The 16,915-nt window shown below is 43.4% G+C and overlaps 1 protein-coding gene across 2 annotated transcripts; it reads right to left on the bottom strand.

Annotated features, from left to right (window-relative positions):
* Positions 1-3,243: 3,243 nt before the first annotated feature.
* On the bottom strand, positions 3,244-15,938 carry smndc1 (survival motor neuron domain containing 1). 2 transcript variants are annotated; one of them, XM_007903616.1, is made up of 6 exons: positions 15,910-15,938; positions 13,404-13,523; positions 6,531-6,673; positions 4,800-4,961; positions 4,351-4,504; positions 3,244-3,720 (listed from the first exon to the last, which is right to left on the bottom strand). In XM_007903616.1, the coding sequence occupies exons 2-6, from the start codon at positions 13,521-13,523 to the stop codon at positions 3,583-3,585; spliced, it is 717 nt and encodes a 238-aa protein (XP_007901807.1). In that variant the 5' UTR covers positions 15,910-15,938; the 3' UTR covers positions 3,244-3,582. The 2 variants fall into 2 exon arrangements, with proteins under 2 accessions (XP_007901807.1, XP_007901806.1); XM_007903615.2 differs by lacking the exon at positions 15,910-15,938 and adding an exon at positions 15,738-15,791.
* Between the last annotated feature and the right edge of the window lie 977 nt (positions 15,939-16,915).

The raw sequence follows: 16,915 nt of genomic DNA, 5'->3' as shown, positions 1-16,915 counted from the left end.
GTTGCAGCTTCAAATTTTGTTATTATATAAACTGATGCGAGCAGGAATGTATTGACCACAGAAAGCCCTGCTCTGTTGCTGACAGCATCGTATTAACATCAGTATATTGCTTCAGGTATTTTTCCTGTTTACCAAGCAGGAACTCGGTTGTTAGTTGATTGACAGATCGCTTTCCGGGGTTAAAAGAAAAATAAGAATCAATTTGGTCATTCACTCCACGACTGTTTGTGGGACACTGCTATGCGCAAATGGCTGCTGTGTTTCGCCCACAAAATACAGTCAATTCACTTTACTTTATATCCTGTGAAGCGCTTTGAGACATGTCGAAGATGTCATAAGGTGCTGTATCAAATGCAAGGATTATTTTTTATTATGTCTGATGTACAATGATCTATCTTCAGCTTGAATTTCCTGGTTTATAGTTGCCCCTGATTCAATGTGTCTTGTAACTAGAACCAGCAAATAATACTTAGTATTTCTTCATTGTGCTGTTTAGCACACTTAACTTGCCAGTGCTGCCATCTAGAGTATGTATTCTGCCAACAATCCTTACAATCTATTAAATAGAAATACAGGCGTGACTTAAATTTATTTTCAATGTTAGGAATTCATGTAGTTAAGAGTATGAAACTACGAATAATGGTTAATGTGCACCCTTGTAATTTTTTAATAGTTTGTAAGCCTGATGAATATTGTGGGAGTTATTTTGCAACAGTTTTCTTTCAAACATACTAAAACCAATTGACATTTGACTTTGGATTTGATTAATTTGGGTATTCCAGCTCTTGACTGAATAGTGCATTGCCTCTTGTTCCAATCAACTAAAACTTTAGAGCTTTTCCCCTTCCAGATTATAAAAAATAGGACTTGTTCATCTTGGTAAAGTGGCCTAAACCTCCATCTATGCATAAAATGCACAGCAAATTAAATGGGTTTTAAATACTATAAATGTGAATTCCACCTCGGGAGGAAAAAAAATGATTTATCAACATCGTACATGTACACAATGAAATTGCTTTTACCTTTTTTTAAATTCTCATATTCCTTCTGATTGTACCTCTCAGGTTAATGGTATTATCCTAGCTAAATTACTGTGCCTAACTACCCTGACCTGCCAATTTACTACTATACTTCTATAAAAACAATTCTTGCTTTTGTTTAACATCTTTTTTAATGGCATTTATGATTAAGATGGCTAACAGACTACACATGGCTTTTATCTCTGTAATGAGGGTATTTGAATGTTGTAGTTTATATACACCATGGCAATTGAGCTAAAACTTTAACCTATTACTTATTCAAATAGTAGTATCTACATTTTTGAAGCTTTCCCCTTTTCACATTTAATAAATTGGCCATAAGACGTAGGAGCAGGAGTAGGCCATTCGGTCCCTTGAGCCTGCCTCGCCATTTAATAAGATCATGGCTGATCTTTTAACCTAATTCCATTTATCCGCCCTATCCCCATATCCCTTAATCCCTCTATCCTTTAGAAATCTCAACTTCAGTCTTGAATTTGTTCAAGGACTGAGCATCCACAGCCTTCTGGGGTAGAGAATTCCACAAATTCACTACCCTCTGAGTGAAGAAATGTTTCCTCAACTCAGTTCGAAAAGGCTGACCCTTAATCTTGAGACTATGACCCCTAGTTATAGATTCTCTAACCAGGGGAAACAGTTTCACGGCATCGACTCTGTCACGACCCTTAAGAATCTTATTGGTTTCTATAAGATCACCTCTAATTCTTCTATATTCTAGAGAATATAGGCCTAGTTTACTCAACCTATCCTCATAGGTCAGTCCCCTCATCCCAGGAACCAACCTAATGAATCTACGCTGCATCCCCTCTAAGGCGAGTATATCCTTTTTTAAATAAGGAGACCAAAACTGCACACAACATTCTAGGTGCGGTCTCACCACCAAGGCCTTATACAACTGCAGCAAGACTTCCCTACTCTTGTACTCTAACCCTTTTGCAAGGGCCATGTCACGTGTAACAGCCTAGCAATATTTGGCCATAAACTGGTGCTGATCAAGTCCCTTCCAGGCTGTCAGAAAATGGAAAGGGATGGTGCTTGAGTTTACCCATTAACATGAACGGCTGTGTTCACATAGGCATCTACAGCATCTTAAACATCACTTGAAATGAACAGCATCATTTACTACATTGTTCACTGTGATAGTACAAACTGAATGGCACTGTTCCTGCAGTGCAGGTGCTATTTATAATTTACATATTGGATTATTTAATTTGATCACTCAGCCTAAATCACACAGTACATGTTATAAAAATAAGACTTGTAGCAAGTCTAGGTAAAATGCAGTACAAGGGAATGCAGTGTGGGGGAGAGAAAAAAAAACTTTATAAAGGGGATAGGCTCGTCTGTTCAGTGTGAATACCTAATGTGTTTGTGTGTAAAGATTGAGATGGTGCTGGTTCAAACAAGTAACACATTTGTTCCCTATGCTACTCCCATATTTTTCAAAGTTGCTTTATCTTTGTGTTTGTAGATAATCTCTTATTTTACCTCTTGTATAAAACAAAATAAAATATCATTTTGTGAAATTCTGAGTTTCATAATGTGCCCTTTACTTCGTTACTCCCCCAAATCTATATCATTTGGCTATCATAAAGGTTGCTGCATTCATTATACTAGAAAATAAGAAATTATTTCCACTCAATATTGGAGAAAATTGTAGTCATCTTTAAAATGAGAATTTGTAAACCTGTCAAACCAGTTGTAGGGTTTTAACACGTACTTAAATGGGTACCAAACTCAAATTTGGATATTATGTGCATTTGAAATTCAAGAAAAGGGAATTTTAGACTGATCTATGGAAATTGGGGCAGTGGAAGTATAAGTTCACACCACATTCAGTCAAAGCTGAAGAGAATTTCACATATGAATGCCATTTTCCGAAGCAGTAAAAAGCTTCATTTCTCCGTTACTTACAGCAATGGAACCAAAGGAAATTGGAGAGGGAAAATATCAGCTCTCTGGTTTCTACCAATGTTGCTCTAAAGCCAGTGAGAGCCAGAATTCTTCAGGATACACTTCATTACCTCTTAGTTCAGAAAACAAAACACACATCCCGCATTCCATGGAATTCATTGTATTCCACCAATTATTTCCTACACTATATTCTGTGAAGCGCGTTGAGACATCTCAATGCCTTAAGGCGCTATATCAAATACAAGGATTATTATTATTTTTAAACAAAACAGCTAGACAAATGATTTCATTTTATTTTTAATTTGTTAAAACTGCCCAATTATACATACAAAAACAGAAGAAAAAAAACACCACGTTCATTTTGTAAAAATTACACTTTTCCTCAAATAGGAAGCTCATGTTATCAAATCCTCCTTCACCTTTCCTCAGTAATGGGACACTAACTATACACATTAATTACCTCTCTCGCTTATGAATATCACCCACACAGACACACACATACACACAGATACAGCTGACTTCCATTGTGCTAATGCACCAAGTGAATCTGCCCAAAACTGCACTAATGACAACAAAAGAAAATGACAAAGGAAATGCAAGTCGTGGAAATACATTATACAGATGTTAGTTACTGGGGCATAAGGTGCCTGACGTTGTATTTGGATGTGTCTTGGTACTGAGTCATTGGTCTGTCTGCTATTCCACACGTGCCAACTCCAACCTTGCCAGTCACACTCTCCGGTGAAGCAAAAATGCTCTTCTTTACCTTGAAGAGAAAAATGAAATAAGACCAGAAATCAGACTCCAAATAGGATGATAAATCCATTAGCAATATTAACACATTGTGTGGGTCACTTTCATTGTGCATTCTGTACCTCGTCTTCGCTGCTGCAGCCAAGAACTTAATTAGAACTGCTGATACTCGGATGGAAACAGGACAAAGGCAACAAAGGTACTGAATGCCAGAACAGGGCATCATCACTCTGATCCTCTACTAAATTTCCATTCAGTCCGAGCTCCACTCCAGCTTCCAGTGCTCATCAAGCAACGTTATTGTCTGCCAGGTGAGAAAGTCACTTGTTCTGTCTAAATTCACAGCAGCAGCTGACAGACACAGCAGCAAGAGATCATTCTTGTTCCGACACCATTCTGTCAGCAAGAAGCGACTTGAAATACTAACATATTGTAAACACAGATGAACGACAGAAAAACCACAGATCAACTGCAAAGTCAAAGGAAAGTATGGGGAGGAAAGAAAGAACGTCCCCAAAACCACCAGTGCAGGCCCGGCCTGGCAAAAATGGTCAAAGGCATTTCTTTTAGCAAAAGGGAATCTTCAAAACTACAACAGGCCAACCCGCAGCTGGATAAACTCATTTCAGTGCATTATACAGACCTGTCCTTTTTTGTTCTTGGAATAGGCTCTGTTGTTAAACTGCTGCCATTTGACTTTCTGTTCCTCTCGCTCCTGTTCAAGCTCCTTCATTCTCTGAGCCTTTTTTAGCGCTTTCTTCTTCTTGTACTCTCTCTGCTGGGCAACCATTTCCTTTCTGCCAAGAGGCACAGGTAAGTAAAGAGCCGTAAGTAAACTGTGACTTGGTACATTTGGTAGATGATAATAATGGCCCATTTTGTACAGCTGACATAGAGGAACAAAGGGTATATCAGGAGTGAACATGAAAGTGGGATTAGATTAGTTGCTCACATGGGGAAGGGGGAATAGTGCAAACCGATGGGCCAAATAACCTTGTGCTGTCACCAACCCATAATCATAGGACTAGAATTTTGTTTCATATTCATCAAGTTTTTTAAAAAAAAGCATTAGTAGAAAGTTATCGCACTCACTTTGATTTGGGTTTGTCGCTACCCAGCTCCTCAGAATCATTTCCATCTTCCACAGGTTTCAGGTTGACCAAAGGGACAACGTCTGCGTTCCCGTATCCAGCAAAGGTGATGGCTCCAGTACCGTTCTCCTGGTCAATCTCTTCGATCTCCGCTTCGTACAATCTGCAAGGTAGTTAGGGCTGTAAGCATGTGAGTAGAGGTTTGACACTCAGTCCCTAATAATAGTAGTAATAATAATAATCATCCTTGCATTTGGTATAGCGTCTTATCACGTCAAAGCGTATCACAGGATATACTGTAAAGTGGATTGACTGTGCATCTTGTGGGCGAAACACAGCAGCCAATTGGGCAGAGCAGTGTCCCACTAACAACCGTGGAGTGAGTGGCCAATTTTATTTGGGGGGAATTGTTGGCCAGGACACCGGGAGAAACGGCTTTCTCTTTTCGCATAGTGCTGTGGGATCTTTAACGTCCACCTGAACAGGCAGACGCGACCTCGTTTTCACTTCTCATCCGATGGACGGCACCCCTGACCATGCACTGTATTGGTGCATCAGCTTAGACTGTGTGATTCCAAGTCCTGATGTGAGGCTGGAACCCACAACCTTCTGACTCAAGAGGTGAGAGCGCTACCACTGAGTCAGGTTAACACCTCATATTAACTTCTACAGCATAAATGGAAAATAAAACCAATTTCATCCACAAGTTGTACAAATAATGGGTGGGGGGAGGGGATAGTGTCATCACCAAACTTCATAAGATTGTTTTAATTTAGTCTGCAATTATAAAATAATGCTCATATCATCGTTCCGGTTTCTAAACTGTTATTTACTATGAACTAATCTTCCATCCACTAGCTCAATAAAATTTATTGTACTTGCAGACAGGTGGGAGTGGAGGTAAGATTTGCCTGACAGAACCATAAATAGAATGAATATAGACACAACATTAGTTACTATGATCTAGAAGGACTGTTGTTCTGTAGTCAAGGTGAAGTCCGTTTAACTTGCACTTGTGAAATTGAAATGGCAAAATGAAAGGTTTAGCTGGATTTTCTGGATCCATAGAGAAACTAGTTACTGGTCATAAGTTCTTCACTAGTACAAACTGATCTGTGTACAACCCACTTCCAAATCAGTGTACAGGATTTATTAATAACAATCCTTGCATTTGATATAGCGCCTTATCACGTTGTTGAGACGTCTCAAAGCGCTTCACAGAATATTCTGTAAAGTGAATTGACTATATTTGGAGGGCGAAACGCGACAGCCAAATTACACACAGCAGAGTAATCAGGGAAGAGTATTGTGACTCGAGTAATTCTAAAAGAATGGACGATAAAAAGCAAACCCTCACATTTAACAGCACCCACCACAGGCAGTTTGTGAAAACACCTGCAGAAGCAGCTTTAGTCACATCTGAGTTAACATCCTTGGGTTACTAGTAAGTGTATTGGTCTTGTCTTAGATTGAGCGCAACAAATCCCAAGATAAATATCAAGGGTCAAACATGTGAATGACATTTGCTGTAATCTACGTGACTAGCACCTGCAGTATGCAGTAAGCTTGGATTTCAGTGACCCTCTCCTGGTGAAAAGACAATGGTTTTGAACCTTTGACTCCAGTCCTACTAAGTTAAAACAGTGGAAAATCTCAGTAATGAATCTTAAAGGATTTCTTACCATTTGTTACTGTCTTATGTGATGTATTGTTAGAATGGTTCTACACTTACTGTCCATCCTCACTCCAAATGGCCATGCACTTGTCTCCGATCTTCCATGTATGGCTGGGCAGGGAGTTTGACGATCTGTCTGCATTGGCTGTAGCAACAGAGGGCTGGTTAGACAGCAAGTCCTTAGTCAATTCGATCACCTCCTGCAAGGGAAGCAATTAAAGAGGGTGCTTAGTTTTACCAGGAAATTTTACAACGACTTGTATTTATATAATAATAATCCTTGCATTTGATATAGCGCCTTATCACGTCTTCGAGACGTCTCAAAGCGCTTCACAGAATATACTGTAAAGTGAATTGACTGTACATTGTGTGGGCGAAATGCGAGGCAGTGTCTCGGAGCACTTTCAGGTATTATACCATCACATCTCACTCGTTTGTGACTGAAACCAAAAGCTATTTTTGCCAATATTTGATTCAAATTAAAAGGCATCGTCTTTGAAATCCGGAAAGGAATAAAGTTGTAAGATTCACCAATTGCAATCCCTTAATCTCGGAATACTGCCCGGGAAAAGAATTGAAACCGGAATCCCACAGAGAATCTTCAACACGGTACAAGTAGACAAATATCTTCCAATTCTGAAGCGATCGACAATGATTGTACATGAAACCTAGCAATTCCTCTCCGTCACCAACCACAATCTTAATCATTGTAACTTGTTGGTCGAAAGGATTCTTTTATCATACCTTGCTTCTTGACTATCAAAAATCTTTTCCTTTTTACAAAAACTACCTTCAACTACACGTTAGTCACTCCCGATAACACCACACCCCCTCCATGCTCAGGCTCCCATGTCATCTCTGTGAAGCTATAGGGGTATTTTCGTATGTGGTGCTTTAGAAATACAAAGCTGTTGTTTTTATAGGGCCTTCAAAGAGAAATATAATTTCACTGCTACTGTAGCTTCAAATAGCCAATGGAGGCCAACTGACTGAACTTTTCACAGGGATGTCACATGTTCATACAAAGAACCAGCATCAAACTGTAAATAAATTGCAATGCCCAAATAGCTTGCACATTAATACAAATTAACACAACAGAATACAGAGCCTTCAGAGAGGCCTCATACTAAACATCTAACACTTGTTATAATAATAATCCTAGCATTTAATGTAGTGCCTTATCACATCTTTTAAACATCTCAAAGTGCTTCAAAGAATATAATAATAGCCCTTGCATTTGATATAGCGCTTTTCACATCTTCGAGACATCTCAAAGCGCTTCACATGATAGACTGTAAAGTGAACTGACTGTTCACACGGCAGCCAATTGTGCACATCAGTGTCCCACAAACAGTTGTGCATTGATTGACTAATTTTTTTTAAAAAAGGGATTATTATTCCCGGAAAAGCGATCCGTGGATCGATTAACAACTGGATTCCTACCTACTGCTAGGTAAACAGAGGCATATGGAGTATGGAAACTTGCCCAGTGTTTCACCCGCCCCGGGAATAAAACCTAGGTCCTCTCGCTTGCGAGGTGAGTGTGCTAACCACTAAGGTACAGGACTATGTGTTCCCCCTCCCCAATTTTGACCTATTTTGCCAGTATACGTGCTAGAGACAGTATTAATATTCAAATCACCATACAGTCACCATATACAGCCAGAAATGTACTTCCCACAGGATTCCCTGATTCCATGCTAGAATAGAAACACAAGTACCGACGACACGCGCTCTGTTGAAATTCTGGCCGAGGAGCAAGTCAGAAGGGCAAGGGAGGGACTACGCAGAGATGATTAATAATCTTTACACTTGATATCTATCTAACTCCTACGCTCCCAGCTACAGCTGTGGTGTACCTAAGAAATTCACTTAGCACAAACTGCAGTTTGAGAATCCAACACCACAAATTAAGAGTGCAACCTCCGTTTATCCACGCTTTTTTGAAGAAGGAAACAAATCCCATTAACTATTGTAACCAAATGTCCCGGCAACCCCAAACAGTCAACTGAAGCGGGTGACCCCAAACGCTTTCAGAAAAACAGCTCAAATTTTAAAGACAGCAAATTTACGCTCTAGAAACAGGAGGAGGCCATTCAGCCCGTTGAGCCTGTTCCGCTATTCTATAAGATCTGTAAAGGCTGATCTGTACCTCAACTCCAATTACAACCACAACTTGCAATTTTAGCATGTGCTGCAAATCCAAATCCTTGACAATCCAGCGCCTTGAGACGTCCTCCCGACGTGAAAGGCGCTGTGTAAATATAATTTATCAAGTCGCAGTTTACTATGTTTTTTGCGCAGCACCATTTAGGGAAGCGCTATCCATTTCAGAAAACTTGTTTAATCTGGTTCAGTGCGTTAATCAGCTGCTTTAATAAAACTAACTTGTGTAGAATACTCATGTAAAATCCACGTAGGACCTGTGCTCTATGACAAGAATTGATGTCGTTTGAATTTGCTCTCACCCTTTTGCGGTAACATTAGGCCATAATAAAACTGAAAACATAATTTCTCTTCTTGAAAGTGTTTTCGGGAACTAAATAGGCACTGATCGAACCAGGAAGTGCTGGCTGGCTCTTAAAAGATGTGGAACTTCATTTTGAAAACGATTTTTAAACAGAATAGTTACAGCGAGAGAATATTCTAGATTTATTTCAATGGAAGTAACATCTCTCTTGCCCGTGTCCAATAAGCAGACATACTTTTACGTTCTAGACATCACTCAGGAAGCAAAATAAAACTGTGCTAACTTTGAACGGATGGAAGCAATAAACAAGACAGCGTCAGCTCTGGCTGCAGAGTACCTAAGAATTTAATTCAACACAAACTGAGAATACAGGAGCACAACTTAAGAGTGCAACCAACGTCCATGCTTGAACACGAAAACAAATCGCACTAACTATTCTAACCAACTGTCCTGTCCATTTAAATCCATGTGCACCCATGACAAGGATGGATACTTACTCAGAACAAGATGCAGAGTCCATTTCCACCTGCAAATCAAACATGGCGTGTATCAACTGTGAAAAAAAGATGTAAAATATAGAAGTACCGCAGTCTGATTTCTTGCGAATGCCATGTCACCATGGTAGCTCGGGGTTACGATGTATTATGTCAGCGAAAGAACTGACAGACAATCTATCCAACTGTTATACTGTAATATTTGCAATGACCACTCATTTTTTCCTGGGAACTGGGGGAGTGGGGTGGGGGGGGAAGAGGGCTGGGGGATTGGGGGGGGGGGGGGGGCAAGTGTCCAAGATATAGGGAGATTACACGGTTAACACCTTTAAGCAGACAATAAACGGAACATCACAATCTGGCACATGGTGAATCTAACAGAAAACACAAAATGAAAACTTCCGAGGGTTTGCTAACCAGGGCCCCAGTTAGATCCATTATTAACTCAATTCACTGAGATGCCAGGTTAGAACATAAAGTTACACACGTGATTCGTTCCTCACAAAACCTGGTCGCTGATAAAGATCGTGGCTCTTGTGGGAGGCGTCAACCGACTTATTCATAGAGTGAAAGGCAAATCAAGTAAGGTCATTTTGTGTAATTAATAATAATAATAATCCTTGCATGTGATATAGGCCTTATCACGTCTTCGAGATGTGATAAGGCGCTATATCAGCGTCCCACAAACAGTCGTGGATTGAGTGACCAAATTATTATGTTATTTCTTTCTTTATTTATTTTGAAGGGATTATTACCCCGGAAAAATGATCTGCCAATCGACGAACAGCCGGGTTCCTACTTACTGCTGGGTAAACAGAGGTGTGTGGAGTAAGGAAACTTGCCTAAAGTTTCGCTCTGCCCGGGAATCGACCCAGATCCTCTTGTTTGCGAGGCGAGTGTTCTAACCACTATGCTACAGGACTCCACAATTTTACTATTTTATAAAATAAGTACACCAATATCTATTGATAAATCCCCAGGAAGAAGTAATGTTCAAAAATCATACCTGCCAGGTGGATCCCTTCATCTTACCCACAATTGCTCTTGATAGAAACTAGTTAATGTTAATTTTACAGTGCTCTTCTGAAGAGCATCATATCCATTTGTTGTGCAGATACAATAGAGTATAACACAGGGTTCACCAACCCACAAAAGAGTATATTCATTCTGAACCACTGACGTTTTATAATAATAAAATATGTATTTGATAAGAGCACCTTATATCATCAAGACATCTCAAAACATGCTGCAGGATTTATTGTTGTGTGCAGTGACTGTGTATTTTGGTGTGGAACACGGCAGCCAACTTGCATGTAGCAAGGTTCCACAAACAGCCAAGAAGTGAATGACAAATTTTATCAGGGGTAATGTTGCCAGGACAGAGAGATCCCCCCTTCCTCTTTTGAAACCCACCCACCACCCCCCCCCCGCCCGCCTCGCTCCCTCCCCTCCTTCAAGGCGCATCTCAAAACCCCCCTCTTCCACTGCGCCTTCGGCCACGCTCCTACCCTCCCCGATCCCGAACCCCAGCTCGGGTCCAAATTCCTGACGTTCCCCCCAACGTGAAAGGCGCTATAGGAGTGTAATGTTGTACTGTATATTATGGAATCACTAAGATCCACCTGAACAGACCGATGGGACGTCAGTTTATCGTCTCCACCCGAAGGACGGCATCTATGACAATGCAGCTCCCCCCAGAGTGATCAGGCCTTCTCTGTTTTCACTGAGGAACTGCCATCGAATCTCTTGCTGCGTTGCACAGGGGTTTAATGCGTGTGTATCAATGAGTTACTTGGAGAGGAAAAAAAATCCATGTAGGTACTGTACAGGCAAGTACAGAAATTCAAGAGTCACTTCCTTCATTAACACAATACTACGTACAGCTTTTTGTCAAACCAATTAGCTTGCAAAGGTGTGAGTACATAGTTCAATGTCAACACGGTTTTCCCCGATCTTACTGCCAGATTAAAGTGTCACATGCAGAGCGGCCAAAATTAATTATGTGCTATAATGTATAACTGGGAATTGACAGCACAGGGTGGTGGTGGAGGTGGGGAGATCAGGAAAACTCCGAGTTTCAAAATCTCAAGACTGTACCTTGTTGCAATAACCCTTCAAACACTACAGACTAGTTCACTGTCCAAGTTCCTGAGGATAACAATAGATATACTTGTAAGAATATAAATATCCTGCTTTGATCACGTTTCACCACAGTGAGGAACTAACTCCCACCCTCCCCCACCTCGGCGCCTGGCTCCGCTCTGAGAAGCTACCCCATGTGAAGGGCGCTATGTAAATGGAAGTAGTTGTTGTGTTTAGATAACCTGGCCCTGGGAAGTGGAAGATAAAACAAAATAGAGCCAAGTACAAAGTTCAAAAGATCATTTTGTACCAATTAAAAGATAGGCCAAGGCAACTTGCTATGGAGAAAAAACCAACACATATGAGAATGAATAAATAAATAGGAAGTAAAGCGAAGAGATAAGATAAGTACACAATAAGGGTAAAGTGTATTTTTATTTTTAAATACGGTTTAGGTTTGTGTTAAAATGATAGTAATAAAAGCTGTTTAGATTTTCCAGCCTGCTTTTCAGCATTTGGGCATGTGCTGAAACCAAACAGGTCAGGAGACAGGAGTGTGTCCCTATTTTATTCCAGTGATACAACAAAAATCAGTGAACAGATTTTATGAGCATTTAAATATCTTTACATTCCAGTATGCTTAGTTAGAGATAAAATATCAGGAACTTACAAATCACTAATTGTCACTCTATTAGTTCAAGTTGATATACAAGAAACTTCGGAAAGTTTTATGAAAGTTAATTTCTGTTAAAAGTTCAGCACGTTGCTGTATATTTGGGATTTAAGAGCTAAATAAGGAACTTTTGTGGAGTTTCCTTTACAAAATGATGCTAATTATACAGTGCTGGTTTGGTAGGTACATATAGTACAATACAGTACAGTAGAGCACTCGCTTTGCAAGCGAGAGGACCTGGGTTTGATTCCTGAGCAGGGCAAATGTTGGGTAAATTTCCTTACTCCACGCGCCTCTGTTTACCGAGCAGTAAGTAGTAACCCATTTGCTAGTCGATTGGCGAATCATTTTTCTGGGGGTAATGATTCCCTTCAATAAATAAATAAATAAATAAATAATTTGATCACTCAATCCACGACTGTTTGTGGGACACTGCTGTGCGCAAGTGGCTGCCACGTTTTGCCCACAAAATATAAACTAAATTCACTTTACAGTACATTTTGTGAAGCGCTTTGGGACATCTCAATGTTGTGATAAGGCGCTACATCAAATGCAAGAATTATTATTCATATAAAGAATTTCACTATTAAATATAGATCTTAGTTTCAATGGGAATAGATGTCAGAAATTAATACTTCTTTTAAAAAAAAAGAAATGATGATTAAACTAACTGATGGCCTGCTTGCCATTTGAAAACATTTAGAATGTCTAAAATGTCGATATCCAGTTTGAGAAGACACTGAAAGTGCTGTCGGCAGCACATGGACGTTTGCACCGAACAATGGACCAAAAATTGTGAGCGAGTCGACACAAAACAGACTGGATTTGGAATAGTCCTGACAGACAAAGCAAATATAGAAGACGGGCAGCGAATAGAAGGTTTTCCAGAAGCACGTAAAAGTACGATTTTCCAGAAGCACTTCTGCGGCTTAGGTCAAAAACAGAATCCAAATGTTTGAGCAGTTTCATTTTGTTTCTACTGGGACATAAAGCTCGACGTGTCAGGTGACAGTCACACTGTTGTTACCAGCCCCATCTCGCCATCACGTTCAATGTTTTTAATAATTCTGCTTTAACTACTTTAACTTCATTTGTTTTTCAAAGAAAACTTCAGTTTCACTAAAAAGCTTGCATTTATAGGTAGCACGTAGTGTATGTTATGAACTGGGTTTTTTTTTTAGTTGAAAATATATAACAAATGAGATACCAACCTGTAAATCTTTCTGTAATTTCAGGAGATCTCCATTGTCTGCATCAGTAGATAAAGCAGCTTCTACTTGCTGTAGCTGAGCCTTGTAGCTGGCCAGCTGCTTCACCAGCTCATCCGACATCTACAGACATGACCGTTTAGTTAGTCCAGCCAAGAACTCCTCATATGCAATGAAAATCACATTCTGGGCGTAAAAATATTGGCTCTTTTAAAATATAAACGCCGTTCTTTAAAAACAGCCTCACGTGTTGTAAATTAAGCTCTCCGAGACTTTGCCACATGAGGGCGCGATTTATACAGTTGTTCTTGTGCAAATGGACATGGAATCTAGACCTTTATTACTTTTTTTCCCTGAAAGTGACCCTGGAAAACAGATCCAGAGTTAAGATGTGCAGCACTACACCTAACCCATAATTGGTGGGTGCGACGCTCACACAAAAAAAGTGAAGTATATAATTTCTTTTTCTAAGAAACTGCCTGTTAAGTGCAGGACAAATAGGCTATTTTAACACTGACAGTTTTTTTCTGCTCCAGGTTGTGGATGTGCGCGAGTGGATGTGGATGTGCATAGGTGTGTGTGGGGGGGGGTATGTGTATGATGGTGTGTGTGTGGGGGTTTGTGTGGGAGTGTGTGTGTGGGGAGGGTGTGTATGTGTGTGGGGGGGTGGGTATGTGAGGGTGTGTTTGGGGGTGTGTGTATATAATAATAATAATCCTTGCATTTGATATAGCGTTTTTTCACGTCTTCCAGACGTCTCAAAGCGCTTCACAGAATAGACTGTAAAGTGAATTGACTGAACATTTTGTGGACGAATATGTGTGTGATGGTGTGTATGTGGGGGGTGGGAGTGTATGTGGGGGGTATGTGAAAGTGTGTGTGTATATATATTTGTGTGATAGTGTGTGTGGGAGTGTGTATGTATGTGTAGGAGGGAGCGTGTGATGGTGTTTGTGTGTGGGGGTGGGGTGATGATGATGGTGGGGGGGGGGAGTGTGTGTGTGAGATGGTGTGTGTATGTGTGTGATGGTGTGTGTGTGGGGGGGTATTGTGTGTGTGATGGTGAGTGTATGTGTGGGCGGGTGTGTGTGTGGGGGTGTGGGGGTGTGTGATGGTGTGTGGGGGGAGTGTGTGGGGGGGGAGTGTGTGTGGGGGGGTTCGGGGTGGGGGGGGGAGTGTGTGTGTGTGTGGGGGGGGGTCGGGCTGGGGGGGGGTCGGTGTGGGGGGAGTGTGTGTGGGGGGGGGTTCGGGGTGGGGGGGGGGAGTGTGTGTGTGTGTGTGGGGGGGGGGTCGGGCTGGGGGGGGGGGGGGTCGGTGTTGGGGGAGTGTGTGTGTGCGCTGGGGGAGTGTGTGTGTGGGGGGGGGGAGGGGTGGGGGGGGTGGGGGTCGGGAGGGGAGGGGGTCGGGGTGTGGGGGGGGGGCGGGGGTGGGGGAGTGTGTGTGTGTGAGGGGGGGAGTGTGTGTGTGTGGGGGGGGGTTGGGGTGTGGGGGGGGGGTCGGGGTGGGGGGGAGTGTGTGTGTGGGGGGAGTGTGTGTGTGTGGGGGGAGTGTGTGTGTGGGGGGGGAGTGTGGTGTGTGGGGGGGGTCGGGGTGTGGGGGGGGGTCGGGGTGTGGGGGGAGTGTGTGTGTGTGGGGGGGGGGTCGGGGTGTGGGGGGGTCGGGGTGTGGGGGGGGTCGGGGTGGGGGTGGTCGGGGTGGGGGGAGTGTGTGTGTGTGGGGGGAGTGTGTGTGTGGGGGGGTCGGGGTGTGGGGGGGGGGTCGGGGTGTGGGGGGGTCGGGGTGTGGGGGGGGGTCGGGGGGTGTGGGGGGGGTCGGGGTGGGGGGGGGTCGGGGAGTGTGTGTGTGGGGGGGGTCGGGGTGTGGGGGAGTGTGTGTGTGGGGGGGTCGGGGTGTGTGTTTGTGTGGGGGGGTCGGGGTGTGTGTGTATGGGGGGGGTCGGGGTGTGTGTGGGGGAGTGTGTGTGTGGGGGGGGTCGGGGTGTGGGGGGGGGGGGGTCGGGGTGTGGGGGGGTCGGGGTGTGGGGGGGGTCGGGGTGTGGGGGGGGTCGGGGTGTGGGGGGGGTCGGGGTGTGGGGGGGTCGGGGTGTGGGGGGGTCGGGGTGTGGGGGGGTCGGGGTGTGGGGGGTCGGGGTGTGGGGGTGTGTGTGTGTGGGGGGGTCGGGGTGTGGGGGGGTCGGGGTGTGGGGGGGGTGTGGGTGTGTGTGTGGGGGTGTGTGTGTGAGGGGGGGGTCGGGGTGTGGGGGGGAGTGGAGCTGTTTGACTGTGAGGCGAGTGTCGGGGCCTCGGGGCCTAAGGCCGCGCTGGAGCCCTTCTCGGAGGCCGCTCCGCTGCCGCTTACCTCTGATTCCGGGCCCGGCGTCGGGTGATGTGTTTGCTGTGGTGTGTGGGCGGGAGGGGGTCGGGGGGGGGTCGGGGGGGAAAACCGCCGCTTTCTTGTCTGAATAGCGCTGTGAAAAAAAAAGTAAATAAAATAAACTCAGAGCCGCTCGCGCTCCGCCGCCGCCACTCACACTCCCTCACTCTCGCGAGATCTCAGCCCACCCCCCACCGGGGGGCGGGGCGGGGGAGGGAGGGGCGGGGCCGGCGCCTGTCCATCAATCGCACCGCTGTCAATCACACACAGTCTGTGCCCTCGATCACTCACTCACTCAATCAATCAATCAATCAACCACTCAGTCAATCAACCACTCACTCAATCAATCAATCAACCAACCACTCACTCACTCACTCACTCAATCAATCAACCAACCACTCACTCACTCACTCACTCAATCAATCAACCAACCACTCACTCACTCACTCACTCAATCAATCAATCAATCACTCACTCACTCACTCACTCACTCACTCACTCACTCAATCAATCAATCAATCAACCACTCACTCACTCACTCACTCACTCACTCAATCAACCACTCACTCACTCAATCAATCACTCAATCACTCAATCACTCAATCACTCACTCACTCACTCACTCACTCAATCAATCAATCAATGAACCACTCACTCAACCACTCACTCACTCACTCAATAATAATACTGATCCTTGCATTTGACGCAGCGCCTTATCGCGAAGAGCTTCACGGGACACACTGCAAAGCGGAGTGACTCCCCGTGCTTCTCGTGGGCAAAACGCGGCGGGCACAGACGTCACTCGCGCTGCCTGTTAATCACACCGTGTATCAATAATAATAATGATAATAATACCACGCATTAGTTTTAATCAACCACACGGCTGTTTATCAGTCAATCAATCAATAATAAAAAAAAACAACTTTATTTATAAAGTTGCATTTATACAGCACTCTTCACGGGGGTAACATCTCGGAGCTCTTAAATATATCAAAAAAAATTATTTGTTCATTCAATCCACGAATGTTTGTGGGACGCTCACTGCGGTGCGCAAATGGCTGCCGCGTTTCGCCCACAAATATACGGTCAATTCACTTTGCAGTATATCCTGTGAAGCGCTTTGAGACGGTCTCGAAGACGTGACGAGGCCCGACATCAAATGC

The sequence above is a fragment of the Callorhinchus milii genome, unplaced genomic scaffold, assembly GCF_018977255.1.
Source record: "Callorhinchus milii isolate IMCB2004 unplaced genomic scaffold, IMCB_Cmil_1.0 Scaffold7, whole genome shotgun sequence".
NCBI classification, from domain to species: Eukaryota; Metazoa; Chordata; class Chondrichthyes; order Chimaeriformes; family Callorhinchidae; genus Callorhinchus; species Callorhinchus milii.
This window is presented reverse-complemented; position numbering and strand designations above follow the sequence as displayed.

What these genes read in the sequence shown, in the direction of transcription:
- smndc1 (XM_007903616.1), bottom strand. Translation starts at nt 13,523, where the DNA reads ATGTCGGATGAGCTGGTGAAGCAGCTGGCCAGCTACAAGGCTCAGCTA. An exon ending in AATTACAGAAAGATTTACAG is followed by an intron (nt 6,674 to 13,403) that starts GTTGGTATCTCA and finishes CTTCCCTTGCAG; the next exon opens with GAGGTGATCGAATTGACTAA. An exon ending in AGCGACAAACCCAAATCAAA is followed by an intron (nt 4,505 to 4,799) that starts GTGAGTGCGATA and finishes GCCTCTTGGCAG; the next exon opens with AAAGGAAATGGTTGCCCAGC.